At 45.7% G+C, this 23,133-nt stretch overlaps 1 protein-coding gene across 31 annotated transcripts in view; it reads right to left on the bottom strand.

Annotated features, from left to right (window-relative positions):
• Nucleotides 1-23,133, bottom strand: part of TCF7L2 (transcription factor 7 like 2) — a 199,032-nt gene that overhangs the window by 55,618 nt on the left and 120,281 nt on the right. For 14 of the 31 annotated variants that reach the window (XM_065923351.1, XM_065923343.1, XM_065923347.1 and 11 more), the window contains one exon: nucleotides 18,787-18,930. The exons of the other annotated variants lie outside the window; for them this stretch is intronic. In XM_065923351.1, the coding sequence (XP_065779423.1) occupies nucleotides 18,787-18,930 (144 nt within the window). The remainder of the gene's footprint in view (nucleotides 1-18,786; nucleotides 18,931-23,133) is intronic. 31 annotated transcript variants of the gene reach the window in all.

Below are 23,133 nucleotides of genomic sequence, written 5' to 3'. Positions count from 1 at the left end.
GTAACTGCAGTGAAGGCAGGAAACTTCCCTACATTTTACCCTTAAAGATTCACTCACTGATTCAGTCAGTACTGATTTGGTGTCTCTGCATACCTGGCACTATTCTAGGCACTCAGGATAAATCAGTGAGCCAGAGGAAAAAAGTCCTGGCCCTCAGGGAACTTACAATCAGAGAGTGAGGTAATAATTTACAAGTGTCAAAGTGCTACCAGATGCCCTCCTGGAATATCCTCATGGAATAATCTAGTCAGAGCCAAATAGAAACCAGTTCTCTGACTATCCAGCCCAATGTTTAACACCAATTATTCTGCCCCAGAAATAGTTATTGAAAAGCCTGAAAAATCTAGCCTTTATTTGCTAGAGAAGAAGCACAAGTTTTTTATCACCTCTTTTTTAGTAGTTTTTAAAGAATCCCAAATGCTAAATGATGCTGTCGAATCACCTACTGATGAAGAGCTATTTGCACTGGAGGTCAGAGAACATCACAGACTTGGGGGATATGCAGTAACATTCAGATGCCAAGCTTTTCACACCGTCCTGAACTTACAGCTGTTGACTATTTCATTTGATCCATACAGTTGGCCAAATTAATCTATGCTTTGAACAGAAACATCACTGGCACTCAGGGAGTGAGTGTTAGTTGCTCGCTCAGCCGTATCCGATTCTTTACAACCCCATGGACTGTAGCCCACCAGGCTCCCCTGTCCATGGAATTCTCCAGGCAAGAATACTGGAGTAGGTACCCAGGGGATCTTCCTGACCCAGGGATCAAACCCAGGTCTCCTGCATTGCAGGAAGGTATTTTTTACTCTCTGACCCACCAGGCAAGCCCCTGAATACCAACGAACACTAATTTAATTTCTTCTCTTCGACCCAGTACATAGCGTGGTCTTTCTGGTACTTCTGTACTTAATTCCAGAGCTGTATAAACTACAACTCCTCAAACTACTGGCACAAACTCAATGCTTTTAGCTACTTTTCCAACTATAAATTAGATAAAATATATAGATGTAGAGGTCAAGAGCAGCAATTAGAATCTACTTCATCCTTCACTGTAATTTTAGGTCAGCCAGGCTTATAAGGAGAAGTTTCCTTTACCAAGAGTGTGTATATTACAGGGTTATCACTGTGTCTTAATATAAAACATACAGAACAAATGAAGCACTGAGATGTTCAAGAAATGTTTGTTGCAGGAATTTATATATAAAAACATTACTATTAGAAAACATTTAAGAAAAAAAACTTAAACTCCAAATAGGCAATCTCCATATTTCTATAATTAGTATTTCAAAGCACATACTGGAATAAAAATTCTTTATATACAGTTCCTGAAATTGATTTTTTTTAAACAATTGTTCAGATGTGATTTCAGATGTAATATCTGATGAAAAGGTATCACAACCTAGTTTAAAGACTAAAAGTTCATTATGATCTACAAAGATACTATTTTTCTAAAAATGCAAACTTTACTCCTATGCAAACAGATATCAAAGAGATCTATAAGAACTCATTCCATTAACAGAAGAGTTTTCTTAAATGCAGGGATAGAAGTCTGCAATAACCATGCTTGCTTTAAAATGAGAATGAGACTCTTTTTTTAAAAAAAACATTTTCTAAACATGTCTCTTTATAGAGGCTTCAACAAGTGTATTTTCAAAGTGTTAAGTACAGCAATAAGGAAGCAATAAGCTTCCCTGATAGCCCAGTTGGTAAAGAATCTGCCTGCAATGCAGGAGACCCTGGTTCAATTTCCGCGCTGGGAAGAGCCCCTGAAGAAGAGAAAGGCTACCCACTCCGGTATTGTTGGGCTTCCCTCATGGGTCAGCTGGTAAATAATCTGCCTGCAATGTGGGAGACCTGGGTTCGATCCCTGGATTAGGAAGTGCCCCTGGAGAAGGGAAAGGCTACCCTCTTCAGTATTCTGGCCTGGAGAATCCCATGGACTGTATAGTCCACAGGTCGAAAAGAGTCGGACATGACTGAGCAACTTTCACTTTCACTTTCAAATAGAGCAAACCTAATCTCTGTGAAAAGTGTTACAGTCTTCAAGCCAGAGGCATGTTTTAAAAGAATGGTAAGATATTACATACTCTGATATAAACCACTGTTTAATTAGAATATAAAAATTATCCAAGAGGCTAAAAAAAACAGCAAAATCAACTGTATGAGTGTTATGTTTCCAAAAACAGACAGCGGATGCCACTGCATTGTAACCTGCAGGTTACTGAAGCCCCATGAGGTTCTCACTTTCTACAACGGAACACTGAGTGGCCTGTGTGCAAAGATGCCTAAGAGCTGTTCTCTGCCCTTCCATGAACATCTCCTTTAAATTCCACATCCCTTGGGATGGGGACGGAGGCGGAACGGGGGATCGGGATGGGGAACACATGTAAATCCATGGCTGATTCATGTCAATGTATGGCAAAAACCACAACAATACTGTAAAGTAATTAGCCTCCAACTAATAAAAATAAATGAAAACTAAATTTTTTTAATATAAATAAATTTCACATCCCTCCGGGTGTTGATGCCACTGTCCCTGTATTTTCAGAGGACAAAACGGAAGCTCCTAGAGAATAATTTCCCAGGATAATTCAGCAAATGGCAGAGTCTGAATGTGAACCCAGGTCTTCGAACTCCTCCCAGTTCTACGACTAAAATCTCCTCCAGGCTATACTGCACAGCAGAGTTGCTAGACGGAAGATGCCAGCACAGCAGTTTGGAAGCTGGCTGTACACTGCCGCCTGTGATCAACGCATCAGTTTAGATGGCCTGCATGTGTGTGTGTGTGTGTGTGTGTGTGTGTGTGTGTGCACGCAAACACTGTCGGCAGGGATCGTAGTGATGTGCTTTACTAACTATGGGGACAGTTGGTAGGTATGTTGGCAAAATGACTACAGATAAACCCTCGATAGCCTATTTATCTTTTGAGTTTTAAATAAACAGAGGCTGAATGCTATAATTAAGATCAGAAGTGCCTCTGAAGACCAGATGGCAAAAGGGAAGCGATACAAAAATGTCGCTGGCAGGGAACTGGGTGTTATCCCTAAGGTGGAGTGAGTGATTTTTAACAAATGCTTTTAACTCCGCTGCCTGGAGGACAGCACTGCCCTGCAGACTTACAGGTAGGCCCAAGGCGGGCAGCATCCCGCAAATGCGGAGGAAGACAAGGTCCACGACTCAGAGTCTCGACTGCAGGGGGCCCCAAGGAGCTGGGTCCAGGCTGACCTTGCCCAATCTCTCAGGCCGGGAGAGCCTCAAAGAAAACGCAGACCTGGAAACACAGTCAGCGCGCTGGCGTCACTGATGCCTGGAGGCCCCTCGGTCTTCCTTTCTCCCTACTCAGAAAGACAATGGCATCTCTCTGCCCTCAATGGCTTCCGTGTGAGCCCCTCCCCTCCACAACTGCCCCATTCAATCCCCCACCAAGAGCGGTGGCCCCAGGTTTAACGGCCTGTGTTAGGAGAGCCCTGGACACAAAGGGAGGTGTTTCCAGGTTCGGTGAACACTTTACTATCGTTCATCAGAGAAGAAACAAAAGCACACGCCCCCCCACCCCCCCCCCACCATTTACCTTGGGCAGCGCAGAGGCTGGGCTCTGCCACGCTCACCAAAATGCAGCCTTTTTCTGGCCCAGGTAGAGACCACATTGTGTTTCAGGATCATTGTGCAAACAGGGGTTCCAGGTTATTTCTACCTTCTACGAAGGCCATTAATAAATATAAAAATGGGATTCTTTTGTCCCCGAAGAAGAGCCAAGAGAAAGATGGGAGGTAGGGGTGGGGGACCATGAGGGCAGGGGGAGAAAAAGGCCCCCAAATAAAGACCAAGAAGGTCAGTCAGTAGACAGATCTTAAATTATACTTTCGAATCTTTATTAGGAAAATAGCCCACCTCTTTCTTTGCTTTAAATTTTTTATTAGGGTTGACTGCTATTTTTATTAAGGAACCCAGCATCTACTTTGTATAACTGCTAAAATTACTGACTACCACTGCTAGCAACATTTGACGGATATAGGCTAGGTGTTTAAGAAACACCATTTCACATCAACCGAAAGTGCTAACTCCTTGATTGCAAGTGATACACAGACCCTGGTGTGTATCACTTGATCACAGCTTCCCAAGGCAACGTTGGGTTATCAGTCAACAGCGCCGGATTTTACTAGTTGGTCATAAGGCTGAACTTTTTTTTTCCCCTCCAGGGGATTGTGGGGGTGGGGTCTTACAGAGTTTACACAAAATGCTAACATTCAAAATAGCACATATCATACCTCCCTCCCTCCTCAGAGAGACACCTACCCACCCCTTTCCCCAGCCAAGTTGGATTAGTCACACTAAACATAGCCCATTCCCAATCAACTCTTCAAGCTTTGGCAGGCCTAGCCCAGCTGACATTCCGGCCCAGTTTAACATTACATAATGAGAGCTTCACTCCCATCAAGGGCTGCAAGTCAAAACAAACTTGCTGAACTTGACCCAGAGCACCAGCTCTGCCACAGGATATAGGACCACAAGGGGCAGAACCGAGTTCTCAGCAAACACTGAGAAGTCACCGCTGAACTCCTGAATGCATTCTTCTTGTCTCTCAGGGATGCTTTGATATCAGGTATTGACAGTGCCCAGCCTAGGCACTTTCTGAGGTTCATCATAGAGTGCTGATATCAAACTTGATTTCAAAGGATCATTTTCATACATTTCTCTGAGTTTTAGACACAAGCCCAGAAAGCAACCTTGTAAAAAGATTCCCAAAGATGAGTCCTCTGGGAAAGAAGGTTGGTGGGGTTATAGAAAAGGATATAATTCTGTATCAGAGATTGGTTAACTCAAAAGGCACATATGAACATAAGATCTGACTTCCTACGTGTTGCTAAAGCACATTCATTCCTGGAAGAGTTTCTAAGACTCCCTAAGACTCTCCAGCTCACTTCTCCCTAGTGAACCCCAAGCAGATGACTATAGAGTCCATCCTCATCACCACCACGAGCCTCCTGATCTTCGTCATGTCAGCGCCCGGGGCATCCCAGAGAGACTCAGCCTCTCAAGAGGGAAATATGTGAATTCATACTGAACATACTCAACTGCACACATTGACTCAGAAGGAGCTTAAAATGAACGGCACTTAGCACGAAAGGTCCGCAAAAATCAAACTCCACCTTAAGTCAGAGGTTGGCAGGACAGAAGGAGAAAACCCGAGAGGCCTGGAGCCTGGTGGGCTTGACTCCATTGTTCCCTGGCTCCATGGAGTCATCTCCTCTCTCTGGGACTCGATTTCCCCAGGTTTACAGAGAGGACTGCATGGCACAAGGAGGCCCGAGTTACCACTCGGCTCTGACAATTCTAAGATTTTATATCTGTCTCTACCCATCCACCTACTCGAACCAGAAGGAACAAGTTTGTTCCCTCTACTTGGGGTCAATGGCTCAAAGAATTGTTTGCATTAACAGTTCGAGGTCACTCAAGTCCATTTCCGTGACCTGAGTTATTTGATCTGTCTTGCACCAGAAGCCCAGGCTCATATACACAATGACCTTACCATCAGCCTATACTACCTGTTGAGCAACATTCAATTTGAACTTACCTGCGAGACCATCCCAGTCAATCTCCCTAGTTACGTTTTTGCTTTTTTTCAAATCTAGAGGCCACATATTTTCTTCATCTATCAGGATTCTAATTAAAAACACTGCTCGTCAGAGGACTGAGGGCTGCCTGCCCTATTCTAAACAACTCCAGCTTATGGCGCGTTAAAATTACTTCTCTCCCCTTCTTCTAAACTGTAAGAGGCCAGAATTGCCAGGACTCTGCTCTGCCTGAAGTCTGGGCAGGACATGCCTGGCAACCAGGTATGTATGTTACAGCTCTTTGTGATGGGAACAGAGACAAAGATTTGATGTTGAACAAGGAAGAATGTAAATATGGTGAGAAATTCCCTGAGACGGGGAAAATGAATTTGGGGAAGAGGAGAGGGAGGGTGAGACCAAAAGGATGCTGGTGACCACAAAGAAGCAAGAGATGAAGGAGCAGAGAAGTGGGTCTGGCAGCATCTAGTCTGTGGTCAGAACCTCCCAAGCTTTGAAAGTGGGCTTGCCCTCTCTGAACGCACCCTCTTCAACATGGCTTTTCTTGAAAGCCTCATTATGGAGACCATTCCCACCAAGATGGAGGGACCTCATCATGGAGGGAGTTCTGAGTTCTCCAGGAGCCCATGAGGCAACTTCTGATGATGCCTCAGAAAGGAGCAGACCTCAGGGTGGGCAGGGATCAAAAGGGGGCAGAATGTCCGAGGGACTCAAGTCATTACTTCTAGCTAGAAGGGCGACTCCTTGAAAGCAAAGACTCAGTCCATCCTGTTCACACCTCATCCCCAGCAGAGAACAGCATCCGCCCAGCAGTGCCTGGTGAACCTGAGCTGTCCCAAGAGCTGCTGGTGCTTCTGTCTAGTCACCCTGGATGTTAAGACCTATTTTGCAAGCTTTCTCATAACTTGTATCCAGAAGCATCATTACAAGAAGACTATTCGCCTGTCCCACAAAGTCAAGGCTTTGTAACAGCTATCAGTCAGAAGTCTGATGTCTGACGTCTGAAAGACCTGTCTCCATCCCTGCTTCACTTAACTTTCTCCTGTTCTTTAGCTGCTAGGTTGGGTGCAACTTGTTCGTGACCGCATGGACTACAGTCCACCAGACTCCCCCATCCATGGGATTTCCCAGGCAAGTATACTAGAGGGGGTTGTCATTTCCTTCTCCAGGGGATCTCTTCCCCACCCAGAGACTGAACCCTCGTCTCCTGTCGTGGCAGGTGGATTCTTTACCACAAGTCACCAAGGAAGCCTCGGTAACTTCTAGACTCCCTTTCATCTGAAGCTAAGCTCATTAAATCAAGCTAAGATGATACTGTCTTGTCTATCTTAGAACCTGGCCTGAGAACCAAATCCCCAGACAGCCAGAAGAGTAAAATCATCCTTCCTGGAGCGTTACCTGGTGTTACAAAAGCTGTGGCCAGATCTTCCGGCTTTACAACCAGGAGAAGAGCTCAATAAAGCTGAGATATTCAAGATCAGGTTGAATGGGTGGCTTACGAGGTATTCTTTAAGCCATCTACAAGTCCATTTAGGACACTGTACCTTTTGTCCTAAAATTAGAGGATACAGAACACAATGCCGTGATAGCACCAAAACCACTTCTCTGAATGCACTGGCCTGAAAGGGATAAAGACAAGCATCCAGGGGCAGTATCTCACTTCTAAGACTTTCCCCCAGTGCTTCTCCACGCCCCTCCCTGGTGTCCAGATGACATCCATTAAACTCAGGCACTGCTCCACAAGGGATCTTGGCCTCTGGCTATGAGAAGAATAGCATCAAAAAATTGCTTGCCAACAACCCATAAATTTAAACAAGTCAGGATGGCAAGAGGAGGCCTGCCTGGGGATGATCATAGAAGAGAAGTCAAAAGCAGTGTGGGTTCCAGTGGGACACACAGACAGCCCTCCAAGCGGGACATTCTGTCTCCTACAAAGGCGAATCCCTTCAAGCACCCAGGAGGATTAGAAAATCACCTCTTCACCCATGTGACTAGCTACAGCCTTGGAATGACAAGGAAGTTTTGCTGGGGATGTGATGGGCAAAGGATCTCCAAATGGACAGCATGTCTGACTTGGCCAAAGACATCAACTCAGACCCTGGTCTGAGAGGGGGAGAGTGAGGGGAACAACATATGTGCAAGGGTACCCATTTTATGTGTATAAAAGTGAGGGTATAGCGTGAATCATTAGAACAGAGTCCTAAAAACCAGGAGTGCCAGCTACTCTAATTCAGTCCTCCTGACATGGAGAAAGGCCTGGCTCCCTCCTGCCTCAATGACACAATCCCTACAATGGAAACATGGCTGTGCTAAGGCTTCCTCCTCCCCCAGCTCACCATCACAGGTTGTGAAATGAAACAGAAAGGACCACACACCATGTAAATATATGCTTCCCCCTCAGTCCTCACACCCACTTGCACAAAAGACATACCATTAATAAGTACAAAAAAATGTAGGTTTCCTCCCAGAGCCATCTTGTGCATAATCCCTCCCATCATTGGCAACACCCCCTAACACTATTTGATTCTGAATTCAGACAAGGGGGAGGTGACAAGCGAGAAATTCGTAAGCCTTTACACATCTAAAGCTCACCCTCAAAAATGGAACTTTCCTCTTGAAAATCCCGTTTTAATCATTCTACCAAATGGACTCATTTTTTTTTTCTTTCATTTGTGGGATCCAAGCAATTTTTACTGTGGGTGGTAAGGAGAGTCTAACTGTTTCTAATTATTTAAAAAACAAAACCACACACACAACACAAAACAAATCAAAAATCTACGCTGCCAACTGCTGAGAGACTCAGAAGCCACAACTTCCGGTAATAAAGATTTTTCTTCCCAACTATCATAAAGCAGCGGATCTGGAGAGCATCTGTGTATCTGCTCAGTGCTTCTCATGCACGATCCTGGCGAGCTAGGACCATTCACATGTTAGAGTGGAGGCTGGCAGTGCACTGGTGAGGTGCACACCCTGGCTTTACAAACATGTGAAGAGCCAGCCTTCACATCCCAGCCCTAGTATTACTCTCCGTAGAACCAAGGACAATTTTTTTTTAAACAATTTTTATGCCACAGTTTCCTTCTCTTTAAAAATAAGGAAAATAGTTCTTACCTTTGGGGGGGGGGGTGGCCGCGGTGAAATGAATTAACATATGAAAAATCACTTAAGCTAGAGCTGGTTCATGGAAAAGCACTCAATATACATTACAACTAGCTTAGGTATATACAAAATTTGAAAAAATAGTTTTTCCTCTCATGATTGAGTAGCTGTAAGTGTGAAACAAGAATATTTACGAAAAATTGAACTCAAAGACTGAACAACAGCACATTTTTAACAAGTGGTGGCTAATATTAATATTACACCCCGACCAGAGAAAGGTTTCATCCTTCTTTCCTCTCAAAGAGATGAATTTAAAAATACCCACTGAGAATGAGTAAGAGCTAATGTTGATAGGAGTGCTCACTGGTAAAGAATCCACTTGCCAATGCAGGAGACGTGGGTTCAATCCCTGGGTGGGAAGATCCCCTGGAGGAGGAAATGGCAACTTCAACATTCTTGCCTGGGGAATCCCATAGACAGAGGAGCCGGCGGGCTACAGTCCACAGGGTCATAAAAGAATCAGACACAATTTAGCAACTAAACAACAACAGATGTTGACAAATGGACATGTACACCACTTTAATTCAGTGAAATCTCCCAATAAAAGAAGGGATGTATAAAAATTTCCCTGCTTTACAGACGGAGAAACTGAGATCTAGGAACTATACCATGCACACAATCACTCAGCCAGTCAGTAGCAAAGGCAGGGTTTGAATTCACGCTCTTAATCATTCCATTAAACAGACTTTGCAAGAACCATCAACAAGTGCCAAAACGCATTCTCTCTTCTTCTGAGGCAAGACAGCTCACGCCAAAGAGGATTGTAAGAATTACGACTTTATCATTACATCTGAAAGAGGGAATAACAAAGAGATCCTTTTTATGGAGAGGAAATCCACTGAAAAGACCCAGAAGGAGGAGCTCAACATGACAGAAGGAGGAAGGCACTTCTCTGGGCTACCTTGGACCTCCATGTCGACGAAAGGGCCCTAATTCCACTCCCCGGGAGAAAGAATCCTGTACAATCCTCCACCCCTCGACCTCCACTTTCTCCCCTACTTGTTAACCGTGCCAGAGGGTGGCAATACATTTAACTGCAGACAGTCGTTTTTGTTAATGGAATTCTAAGCCCATCAGTTTTCAGCTGGGAGGATGAGAGAGTCTTTCGCTGTGTTTTTCTAAAGCAAATATTTAGTGCTTTCATCTTCTAGTGCCCTAACATGCAATCTGTCACCCAAATAAGAAAAGGGGAAAAAAAAAATAGAAACCTTCTTATGTGGGTGTTGGTAGAAATGATATCATGTTTCCGACATCAATCAAACAAACGGCAAGCACCTCTGGAGGCAGAAGGATCACTCTGTAAGTTCTCTGGCATCTTCCAGAGTGAAGGCACCCAGGCCCCGTGGTTCACACTTGCTCCACATGTGAAAATGATGCCAGCCCTGGCTTTCCACAGCGCCCCTGTCCTGTCAATCAGGATGCGGAAAAGCGTCTTGTGTCTGAGAGCTGTTCTATTCTCCTGGTTTCGTCCTGGCGCCCATGCTCGTGTTACTTTGTTTAGTGTGTGATTTTTTTTTTTTTTTAAATGAGAACCATTCTTCTTGCACCGGGAGGACATTCCTCTACAGAAACCTGCTGCCAGACAAAGGTGGTTTCTTATCAGCAGACTCACTCCTCTCAACTAAACCCTGGATGTCCCGACTCTACCACACTCGGAGGGGTTCCTTCAGCCTGTCAAGAGAGCAGCAAGGAGTGGGGATACAGACAGGAAAGAGGGGTGGCATTATTTAGAAGGCAGTTCTAACGCTTTCTCCTTATTCTAAAGCAGTTTTCAATCCCAGAAAGCCAGGAGGAGAGTTACGACTGTGTTTCTGGATGTTACCTCCCCTTTCCACCCCTATAATTTCTGCTTTCTGCTCTGGGTCACTGTTCCCACTTCTCAATTGGCTGTAATGGCAAGTCTCCAAGTAATTACAAAGGCAGGAATCAGATTACACCAGATCTTACATGTGTACGATTGTTGCCACCTTCCCCAGCAAAATCCACCACAGAGGCATCATCAACTGTTCAGTCAAGTGTGACGTTCTGAGCCAGGGACCTTTGAGGTCACCTCTCCTCGTTTCCCAAGAGGAGGACAGGCACATATACAGGATCTGCATGTACCACACAAACATTCCTGCAGTTCACTCTTCCCGAAGAAAGCAGAAGGTCTGACCACAGCAGGTGACACACAGCTCTGGCCTTCCCATGGCTGTTCCAGCTTGTTCCTGAAACTGGTTGGGGAGGCATGGGTGATCATGGAAGCAACTCTGTTTCAGGCTTCACCTAAGTAGTCAGACAAGTGAGGATAGTCTGGGAGAGTCACACGGGTCAACAAATCTACAGATGATGCACCATTTTCATTTTACACATCAAACCAGTCAATCCTAAAGGAAATCAACCTTGAAGATTCATCGGAAGGACCAATGCTGAAGCCAAAGTTCCAGTACTTTGGCCACCTGATGTGAAGGGACAACTCATTGGAAAAGACTCTAATGCTGGGAAAGATTTGACAGAAGGAGGAGAAGGGGGCGACAGAGGATGAGATGTTTGGATGGCATCACCGACTTGATGGACATGAGTTTGAGCAAACTCTGGGAGGTAGTGAGGGACAGGGAAGCCTGGTGTACTGCAGTCCATGGGGTCGCAAAGAGTCGGGACATGACTGAGCAACTGAACAATGACAAACCTTGATCATCGGTCCTGATCATCAGTCCTGACATCTGGGAGAGAATAACATAGATAATTCAAAGCAGAATACTCCAGAAGTATTCTGCTTCACAAAGCTGCCTAGATGATCAACAAGAACATGTCCCTTACTAGTTATAGTTTTCTTTGGCCACTGTCAGAATTAGCCTGAGTTCTCCTAAATTCACAAAGTGGCCCAAAGCATGCTAGGGGTGTGGGCAAAAACAGCCAGCACAAAAACCAAACAACCCAACCCACCGTGTCAGTAACAGGCTGACAAGAAAGGTACTCTGGTTACATCTCTTGGTGGAGAAAAAGCAGAGCAGGAACTTACAATCGACAATGAAAACTCAGCCTCTGAATGAAAGAGACAGATCAGGTCAACAATACCTTTCAGAGGTGAAAACCATAAAAATTTAAAAAAAAATAAGCCCCACATCCCTTATGACCTCAAAAGGGTAGCATAAAACTACGCAAGGTGATGGAACTGTTCTGTGTCCTGACTGTGGTGGCGATAATATGAATTGATGCTAAAATTCACAGAATTATAGGCCAAAAGAAAAGGCCAATTTTGTTGTATATGTTAAAATATAATTTTTGAAAACCCCACACGGCCAAGGAAGCCTGCTCCTAAGACCCAGAATCAGGGACACAGAAGTATACACAGTGCAAATCAAAAACTAGACAGCTGCAGGTGTCCCACCAAGCAAGACTGCAAGGAGGAAAGTCCCCCACCAGGAACCTGATTTGAGTTCACTCTGCTGCCCCCAGCAGGACAGGGTCAAGGAAAACTAATGTCCCAGTCCCTTCAGAAGCACACACATCACTACAACATGAGAGCTGCGAGTTCACGCCCAGACACTGCTGTCCTTGCCCCGCCGGGCACAGAAATGCCCCACCTGCCCTTCAGGAACTGCCCGGATTCCTGAAGCCAGTAAAAGCATCATCAGCAGGCTGCCCCTCCCTCTAGCCTCCACCCAGCTTTCTTCTGGGTTCTTATTTTAAAAAAAAAAAAAAGGCAGGAAGAAAGAAACTTGTCCAAGAGGCAGAGCTGTGAACTGGGATCTCCTGGCTGATTACTAGTTTCTTCTACTTTCTGGTGGAGGGGCTTCTCCTTTTCCCGGGAAGAGAGCACCTCTCCCTGGCCACACTGATTGCCGGCGAACCACCCGGACCTGCCAGAAACCCAGCAGGCAGAGTCCAGGCCGAGCCACTCAGTGATTGAGCGCTTGCATGCTCCCTCTGACCCCAGCCCCGTACATCATGTCCAACCCAACACCATCTCCTGCCAGCTCTGTTTTTTGAAGCAGCAAGAGGTCCCCGCTGGGGCCCAGGGGCTGCCACACAGGTGGCTCTGGCAAAGCTGGGCAATCAAGTGACAGGTGGGGCAGGGAAATAAATGCAGCGGGCAGCACTCATCCCCTGGTCACCCTGCAGCCTCCTCGCCTCCTGCGACTCTCACTTCTTCTTTTTCTGGCGTCTCTAGTTCCTCGTCCCCACCCTCCCTTATCGGAAAGAACTGGCTTTTCCAAAACAGAAACTTTCACTCTGAGCCCAAACAGGCCTGCTATTTAGACCTTTCCAGAGAAAAATGCTGCCGAGCTGTGAGCACTCTGGGGGGGGGCAGGGCCCCGGAAGAAGAGAGCACACATATACACCCCAGGAGGTTATTAAACTCCTTGGCCGGACTTGGCCACCTCCTTCCCCATCAGCAGCTCAAGCAGAGGCACCAGTCGCTAATGGGGAAAGGACGGCCTGAGGAAAGGGTGGTCAAAACTTGAACCTGGCCTTACCAGAGAAGATAAGGCCACTTCTACCACCTTACTCCCCAAACCAACATCAAAAAACTGTTTTCGGAACTACTACATTCCTTTAATGCAAACGTTTTTGAAGTGAATGTTCAGTGATGTGATGGAGAAGGCTGGGAAAGCGTGGAATAAAGAATAAAAGATGAGGTAGCACCTAGAATCAGCTCCTGCAAAACTAGCAGCAGCGGATACAATAAATACCTTTTGGATCAGGTGCATAGAACTGGTCTGAAAGAGAAGACTGGAAACTAAGATCCTCCACTTTCGTGACCTGACAATCTTCTTTCAATAAAACCAAGTAAACTAAGTTCCAGAGTCTGGTCTGAAGCGTGGTTCCTCTCTGTTCCCAAATTCCAAACATCTACCTCACTGACATCATTAAAGGAAAGTACTCTTGAGAAACAGAGGTATCACATCACAGAGAAACAGACAGACAGGCGGATGCGATAGAATGTCAAAACCGTGAATAAAAAGCATCCACTCCCTCTCTTCAAATACTGACCGTGTATTATGATCTGAGGGGCCCTGTGAGGTATAAAAAGTCTGAAGGTTAATTTAAACTCTCCCTTGACACAGCGCAGCCCATTAAAAACTGATCTGTCACCTCACAGAATTACAAAAGGGGAGGATCCCAAACCAATAAACTGTGTGGATGACAAGATGTCACGCATGGAAGGCCCAAGTCTTCCCTACTAATGACCTTTGTCACACAAGTTGCAAAGAAAATATGTGACTCACAAAGAATGGGGAAAAGGGAGGCAGTCACAGAGATAGGAGCCATGATCCAGCCTGTGGCGTCTGGACGGGGTTCGGGGGGGCCCCCAGAGGCTGGATGGAGGGCCAGAGAACGCCCCCACCCTGCAAGGGATGGGGTCCTTAGAGGATGTTCACGCACCCTGCCTGGGCTTCCTACTCTGTATACCAGCCTCCCGGGGTGGACCAAAGTATAAGAAGTGATCAGTGTGCAGGCCTTTGGTCCAAGGAATGGTCAACAAGGGACATGAGGCCCAGAATAATCCTTTCCCTCTCTGGGCCTGTGTCCCTGGTGGGGAGTCCTGTGCAAGCAGTGGTCAAACTGTGTCAATCCTGCAGGGCTGTGACACGCGGCAGGAGAAACCACACCACGTTCACCACACATCGGGAGTGTGGCTTCTCTGAGGTGTCAGGAATTCCAGCTAGGCACCATGATGCCCACTTACACTCGTGCAGCTGAAATTCGACAGAGGAAATCCACGCACCCATGTGACCTAGAAGAACTCAACAAAGAAGCTCTGCAGGAAGAAAAACGAGAAACAGCAAAATAGTACGGGTGGTCCCACCACCAGTCATCCCACCGGGAGAATGACTCTGGGGAGGGGAGTGAATTTGCTGGATTGCTTGCACAGAATGCTCCAGGGTTGTGTGTGCTAAGCCACGGGTCACACACATCATGGGGGCATGAGGGGATGTCCACAGTCGTTCCGTCTTTGTTATTTTCAGCTTGCACTCTTTCCCACATGAGATGCAATCAGCCTGTAATAGTGGAACTTGTAGAAACAGTGGGTTTGCACGGGGACAATGACTAAACATACTGAGAGATACCCAGTTCTAGGATGGACACCGCTAGACGTTTTACCAAGAGTCTTCACAGGATACACAGGAAAGGGTTTCTATTACAAGACATGTCAGACGGATGGAAAAGAATTATATATATGATACGAGCCTGCCTCTCAGTTTTTAAACACATCCTTTAAAAGATTGAAACCATGTCCAAATACTAATTTTGCCTTTCAGGAACATTTTTACTGTTTTCTCTCATCCTGTTTCTTCATGTAATCAGAAGGGGGAGGATGAACTAAACATTTTAGCTGAAGAGAATACTTGGTAATCCAAAGTTGTAGTGCAGAGATTATTACTTCCCCCTTCTAATGTACTTTGTTGTGTAAATCCAGATTTTCCATACATTAACATACTGAAAAACAAGAGAACTAAGGAAATGAAGCAATTTCTATATTTGTTTCAATGACTAAAGAGCAAAAATAAAACTCTGGCCATGATGCCATGCTTTTTAGAAATCAGACATATAATAAGCCACAGATTTATAGGATGTGGTCTAATAAACCTAAGAAAAGTTTCATTTCCTCTCACCAAAATGGTTAACTCCCTGTCTATGTGACTAGCTTTGCAAAGTTAGCAGAAGTCTTTTTTCCCCCTCAAATGTCTAAGCTGAGAAGTTAATAAGCAAGTACCAGCAATAATGTGTCCTCTCCTTAACTCACACACACACACACACACCCCTAAAAATGGAATAAAATTAGGCTCAAAACCAGCAAAAAGGTAGGTTACTAGACCAAAACATTAGAAAGGATAGAGGGTATCACCCTGCTAACCCCCAGCCCACTGATCAGGAAAAGTTCAAAAAAGCCCTTCAAGAGGAAGGAAGCACAGAATAAGGGAAGGATTCGAACAAAGACCTCTTTAAGTTTGTTTGCAAGCATTTCCGTGAAAATGGTATTGACTAAGCAATTATAGGGAAAAAAAAAACTTTCTTTCTTATCTGAATGCATTTATGCCATGGGTCACACCCTATTATTGTCACTATTAAACATGGTAATAGCCTCAATGTAATGACTTTGTGTGGCGAGCTTGAAAGTGGCCATGAATAGCTAACTAGAAAGAAGTGACTCATGCCTGCCCAGGTGGATATTGACTTTCTTACTCATATTTACTCAACTGGTCTACCAACCTTAATTCCCTTGAGGAGAGAGCTAAAGGGTTAGAATCAAGCTGACTCGCAGGAGAGAGAGAAGGACCAATGGATAGGCTAGAAAGGATCCCAGATGTGGTATCTATAAACCAAAGACTGGACTTTAGATATCCTGAATCAGAGGTCTCTTCCCAGCTCCTGAGAGGGCTGGGTGTTGAACAGGACCTAACCCAATCTCCTTTAGCAAGTGGAAGGTGATTGGTGGGGAAGGCTCCAAACCATGGACTACTGCCATGGTCTTTCATTAATAGCAGCTTTACAGCTCTGCCCCTTTGCTGTGTAATCTTAAGCAAGTTATCTAACCTCTCTGTGGTGCATCTGTGAAATGGCAAAACCACAGCACCTTTCTCTTAGGGTTGTTGTCAGGTTTTCAAGAGTTAAAATACACAAACCCCTTAGAGAAGTGCCTGAACCATAGGAAGTGCTGTGTTAAAAAGTCTCTTTGATCAGGATTTCAAGGGATCCTGGGAGGTGCCCAGCGAAGGAGGCTGGGGCAGGGATTCCTCCATCATCCCTTTTTAACAGACACGGGGATTGCGTCACAGACGGATGAAGCACCTTGCCAGCAGAGGTGAGAGAATGCTGGACTCAAATCTGGTTCTGCCTCCTCCGATCGTGTGCAGTTTCCGCGATGCTCCCTGGAACCACCTGGAGCACATCCGAGCTGTGCGTGGAAACCATGTGGCAGGACTGAACTAGCCCACAGCACAGGCTGGCAGAGGCCAGCGCATCACGCAGACACACCGTCAGGGTGTGACTCCCCCAGAATCCTGCCAGGTGCTTGTGCCAGACCCAGCACACAAGCTCCCCTGGCCAAGTTCCCGCTTCACATGCCTCAAGTCAACTGAGGTTCACCACGGCTCACATCAGGTCCCCCGGCCCCGATGAGGGACTGAAGCACAGAGCAGTTAGGTAACTCGCTCGGGGTCACAGAGGCCAAGTGGTGTCTCTGTGTCTGGTCTGTTCACCACTTAGGGACTTAGTCCCCCATCTGGGAAGCCGGGGTAACTGGCTCTTCCCCAAGAGATGCTTCCCTGTCCTGAGGGCAAAGCTGAGAAACTGGCGCCGGCCAGCTAATCAGCGCCTGTGGATCTCAAGTTATAAGGAAGAAACCCAGTGTTTCTGTTTCGTTTTCGTCAACTCAGAATGGTGCCTGGTTCTCCTTTATCTACCATGTAACTCTGACCAAAGATTAATGAGTTACCACTTGCCAGGACCTGGTGGAGGAATAACTATGTTCGGTATGGCCTTATTATCCATAGTCAGGATGAACAGAGGCACTTATTAAAAGTCAAACCCAGGAGGGGCTGCTGAGAAAAAGCTCTTCCTTCGGGCCAGGGCTGCCGCACGGAAGTCAGCCTCCCTGCTCCATCTGACTCAGGCCAGTTAAAGACGCGGGCCAGACACATACACGGGCCCCAGCGGATCTAAGCACAGGGCTCATCAGAAGAGGTGGGGTGGGATGGGGATGATTCAAAAGACCCTAGACACATCCTCAGTTTTAGTCACATCTCATCAGAGGGGACTAATTAGACAGGAAGAGCCCCACAAGACACTGTGTAACTAACCAGAATTAAGACACAACATAGTGTATGAAAAAAAAACAAGTGAAAAGACAAAACTCTGTAAGGAACCATTCCATGTTTTACAAATGTTTTACAAACCATTTTTAAACTTCAGGCACATGAATGACAAGAAAGAAATGCATCCAAATATTAAGAGATCACAACTAGGTAAAAAAGGAATGTGTTGACATTTTCTCCTGCATTTGGATGAAACATTTGGATGTTTCTCTACGTGTGTCTCGTTTTCTTACAGGGCTATTTACTACTTTTTAAATGAGGACAAGCTTCTCAGGATGATTTCACCCGTCTTTTTTCTCTCCAAAGGCAAGACGGACTGACAAATGTAACGTGCTACTCTAAGCCTCTGTTGTTTTCTGTCCCTGCAGTCCTAACATGCTACAGGGCAACCAGCACATAGTAGGTATACAATCAATGTTTATCAAAGACAGAGGCTCTACTAATTGGCTCTTAAATATTCCCTTTCCTTTTCAAAAAGGAAAAAAGTCAAAAGCTAGCATGAGTTACTAAATCACGCGCTGTTTAAGTTTCAAGAGTTAACTTTACAGTTTTTATCTGTGTTGACTTTTGCTTTTCTGAGGATGAAAACATGTTCTAGATGTTCTTTATTCTTTGGGACTACTAATTTGAAGAGAGTGTCACTCCCAAGCACGGAGCAGTGTGAGGTATTGACATCGGATTGAATTATTTAAAGGAAATTAACAATGCTTCCTGTCCTTGAGAGCGACATTTGCCAGAAAAGCCATGCGTGGCTGCCTCAGGAAGCACCACTACAGAAAGGGTGAGCAGAGCCCGGCACCCTGAATGCGAAAAGAAAATCTATAAGTTGTAAAGAATGAAGAACAAAGGCCAAGTTCAGGTGATACCTTCTCTTCCACTGGAAGCTCTGAGGAGTCCTAGGAAATCATTTCCACGGGGTCAAGTTTAACGGGATGACCTTGTTCATCATTCTTATGGAAGCCACACACGATGCTAGACCACGTGGCTTCAACTGGGAACCCGATGCCTTGGGTTCACGGGAGCATCTCCCTTCTCCTTGTCCTTGTAAACTGGCACTGTTACGGCTATGATAAACCTATCCGTGATCAGGACACCCAGACATTGCAGCACCCAACGTGACAGTGATGTGACAGGACTTGGGGACCACAGAGGATGGGCCCTGCCCGAGCGGGAAGGAAACCGTGTGTATGGGTGGCCTCTGTCCAGAGCCCGCTCGTCTCATACCGTCATTCTGCTCCGAGACCTACCTCCAAACACCAGGGCTCCCCAACCTTTTGTAAGGAGTGGCTCCTTTTCATGTCCCTGAAGACTTGAGTGCTGACAGTGAAGTCTGAGGGGGGGTAGAAGTGCTGACAGTCATGTCCCTGAGTGCAGCAAGGGAGGGGGCACTGCTGCCAGGAAGAAACGGGAACAGAGTGAGGCTCTGGAGGGAGGGGTGTGCAGTCAGCAAGGCATTCACGGCCCCCAGCGCGACGTCCTGCACTAACCCCCACTTCTCTACAAACTCCAGGAAGGGAAGGATCGCAGTTCCCCGCTCGAACCCGGAACTCTCCCGTGTCCTTGCCAGTCACCTCGGAGACCCTGCCAGAGACATCTTCAACACAGCCTCCTCCAGGCAGCCTTTCTGGGGCATCTCTTCCCACTCTGCCCACCCTGCCCATCACTTCTTCTTCTGAGAAGCCCGCTGGCTAGCATTTTCCTTCTCTCTCAACTTACCTTACCGAATCATCCATTAATTTAAACCATGTAATATCGCTGCTATTTGGTTGGCCCAAAATTTCATCCCAGTTCTAAAGAAAACTCCAAATGAACATTTTGGCCGAGCCAATATTTCTACCCTACGAAAATGCAGTTGCATAGGGTTCCATGCCACTCCAGAGCTATTTGGGGAGCTGTCTTAATACCATTCCCTCTCCCAGGCTGCAACCTTTCTGAAAGTTGCAACTACACTAGAGTTGCAGATCCCTCTAGGATCTGGTAGCACCAGCTCAAGAAGTCGGTACTCTACTGCGTTTCAACTCAGCTGGGGCCCTGTGATGAGTGCTGCTTCTCTGTTTAGGGATCGAGACAGGAACGTTTGGGTCATTTCACTATTCCTTACAACTACCCTGTGAGGTGGGTGCTGTTGTGCCCATTTTACAGAGGAGGAAACTGACTCAGAGACGTTAAGGAGCATGCCCAAGGTCACACAGCTAGCAGACGGCAGGGGAGGGGGACCTGAACCAGGCCTCAGTCAGCTCATACTGTTGCTATGTAGACGCATCTTCCTGTCCAGATGTTGACTATTGCTCTAAAATCGGGGTAGAGAATTGAGGGGTGTTAACGCGACCTGGGGGTCCAAGAACAGCTATTTCACAACAAGGAAATATCATTCTAATTGTTGGTAAAAAGAAAAAACAAAAACAAAAAAAACCTATGAAGGACTTTTGTGTTCATGGTAAAGAATTATGTCTTCTCTACCCTAATTGTTTAAAAGTTCCATGTGAAGGAAAATTCCCATGAACAAATTTTTTCACCCTTTTAAATTCCCCCCAAAAAAACAGAATTCAAGATTAAGAATACGAGATTGGGCACAATATCCAATATCTTATGTTCTGATATTCACTAAATAGCAGAATGAGCATGGTAAGACTAGGAGTTAGAAAAGCAATGGAAATAATGGACAAATCTATGAAACAGCAGTCACATTTCTAGAATAATTTACATGGTTCTCAGATAACTGGGTCCTCTGATGGTGGCCGGAGGGGGTGGGGGGTGCAGGTTTCTCCAGGTGGATTAAACCAGCCAAAAGCATGTGAATACCCAAAATGAGAAGGGGCCACATCACCTGCAAACCAGTGCCTCTCCATTGCCTTCATGAGTTGCAACTGTCCCCATGGCTGGACACTGAATGTCACCACTGCGGGAAGCCCAAGGTCTGCCCCCAGGAAGGGCAGCCCAAGCTCCAGAGGAAGCACGGGTGCCCAGTCCTGGACGTCTCTGGTCTCCATCCGGGAAGCAGTCTCCCTCTCTGCACTTCTCCACGGGGCTCATTTGTAAACAGGAACGTGAGTCATGGGGCAGGCATGAGTCCATTTTCCAGATTAGCCCAGCTTTACAACCAAGGTCATCCTATTCTGCCCCCGTCACAGCAGTGACTCATCTTACTGCCTCCCATCAAAGGGGACATGGTTTAGCCCTTCAATTGTTCCTGAAAGGAACCCAGCAGTATGGAGGTTTCAGTCCTGGTCTGCTTGTTTTGCTTCCTAACACAATGCTGAGAGCAAAGATTTAAGATTCCCGAGAGCAAGCATTCCAGGAGTTTGGAAAAGAAATGAATCTAAGAATACCCCAGACCATATTATCTTCCCATGGCCTCTTAGGGTCTCCACTCCCATAGGGGCTTGCACACAAGTTTATTATACTTATGGGTATGTGGGCGCATGCACGCGTGCACACACACACACACACATACATTTTCTCTCTCTCTCCCCTCTGTATAGGATCTAATACTCTTCCTGGGAACCTCAGAGCCAAATTTGCAGGTCACGTCTACCAATCTCGTAGGATATTCCAGCTTTGAAATTTGTGAGATTAACCTTACCCCCATCTTATCTTACAGATCTATCTTGCTTTCCTCATTATTCTAATTTCCTTTATTATTCACTTCCAATCTTTTTACATAATATGAAGTCTTACAAGCCGCTTCAAGTTTGGGGGGTATAGGATTTTTTATAAATAGATCTAAGTGTGCATACAAATACCAAATCATTTTGTACCATGAGAGAACTCTAAATGAGTCTTCCCCTAACAAATACAAGACTCTTGAACAAATCCTAAAGATGATGAAGCAGACGACTGCCAAGTTTTCCATTCAGCATCCATTCGAGGTTTTCCTGATAACAGTACCCTTAATTATTTAGGAGGTATCACCCCAACGCTTGGCCCATACAGTTTGGGTAGAGTGGACTCTAGTCCCCAGTTCCACAGATGGGCGAGTTTACTCAGTTCAAATGTACTCAGCCCATTATGCCCCCTGACCACAGACACTGGTTCAGAACTGTGCGGGGAGATAAGGTCTCTCTGGACTCAAACCTGTCCCTATGCAATGGAGTCAACCTGGAGGAAAGCAGAGCCGAGGACTAGAAGGAAATGCTGTCCTGGAATATCTGACCCTGGATCCAGCCATGCCTGACACATGCACCCTATAAACTTTTCAAGTATGGATCAATACACTCATTTACCTTGGGCCAGTTTGGGCTAGGTTTGAGGAAGGAGAAGGGCATCCTGACCAGAGAAACCTAGTCGCCTTTGTCAGACTGACCTCAATAATCATCCATCCACAAAGCAAGCAGTAATGTGGAAAAACCTGGAGATGTTCCAGGAAAAGTCGATGAAGGCCTCTGGAGTTTCATGATCCAGGCATGATAAGGGGATTATTACAAGGCAATATTGGAGGTAAGTGTCCAGTACTTTTTAAAATAAGAATGAATGAGGTGTGTGGCTAGTCTTTGGACAGGGGAGTGGGGACCTTGAAAAACCACACACCTGCTAGAATTACCACTCGGCCCTCCTCCTTTAGTGCCTCCGAGGCCACTGGCTTCACTGACCGACTTTATTAAGATGTGGTCTCCAGAAGTTGAGGCTATGACATGTCAAGACAGACGGCAGGCACAGCAGGCGGCAGGCTTCCTTTTCCCTGATGACGTGGCCCCTGAGGGCGTGGTATGTTGACCAGTTCTGGACATGGCCACATGGAGCAGAATCAAGGTGTACCACTCAAAGTTGGAGCAACAGTTGTGTATTCTACTATTTTGTTTCTTTATGAGCTTAAAGCCACCTTCAGCAGGTGGCTGGGCAATATTCAAAGGTTAACGCAACAGAATGGAAAATCAACGAGACAGAAAGTACAGATTGCCCTGCCAGGAAAAATAAACACAAAAGAAAAGAGAGTCTAGAAGGAGCTGAAAAGCATTTAAAAACCAAAACCCCTAAGAACATTAAAGCCTCCAGACATAAAGATATTGTATGAAATGTGTTACTCACACCAAATTTGGTCAACAGCTGTCAGCTACTGGGAGAATTCTACACCCACTCCTTAGGCAGGAATAAAAAAGCAAAAGCTTCCAATTTTGTTTCAGTAAAGTTTGGTTGTGATCATTAATTTTTATGGGTCAACTTGTCTGGGCAACGGGATGACCAGATATTTGGTCAAACATTCTGAGTGTTTCTGTGTTTTGGATGAGTTTAAATTGGTAGAATGAAAAAACTGATTGCCCTACTTAATATGGGTAGGCCTCATCCAATCAGTCTGAAGGTCTGAACTGAAGAAAGGCTGATCCTAACTAAATAAGGAAAACTCCTCATGTTTGACTACCTTCAAGTTGGGACATGGGAGTTTTTCTTCCTGCCTTTAGACTTGAGCTAAAACACAGGCTCTTTCTGGGTCTCAAGTCTGCCAGCCTTTGGATCAAAACTACATCACCAGCTCTCTTGATTCTGAGGCCTCCAGATTCAGACTAGAGCTAAGTTATAAACTTCCGTGGGCCTCCAGCTTATTGAGTACAGATCTAGGGACTTCTTGGTCTTCATAATTGCATGAGTCAATTCATTAC

Source organism: Muntiacus reevesi, chromosome 2 (genome assembly GCF_963930625.1).
Source record: "Muntiacus reevesi chromosome 2, mMunRee1.1, whole genome shotgun sequence".
Lineage (NCBI taxonomy): Eukaryota > Metazoa > Chordata > Mammalia > Artiodactyla > Cervidae > Muntiacus > Muntiacus reevesi.
Note: the sequence above shows the minus strand (reverse complement) of the source record. Positions and strands in the feature narration are given on the sequence as shown.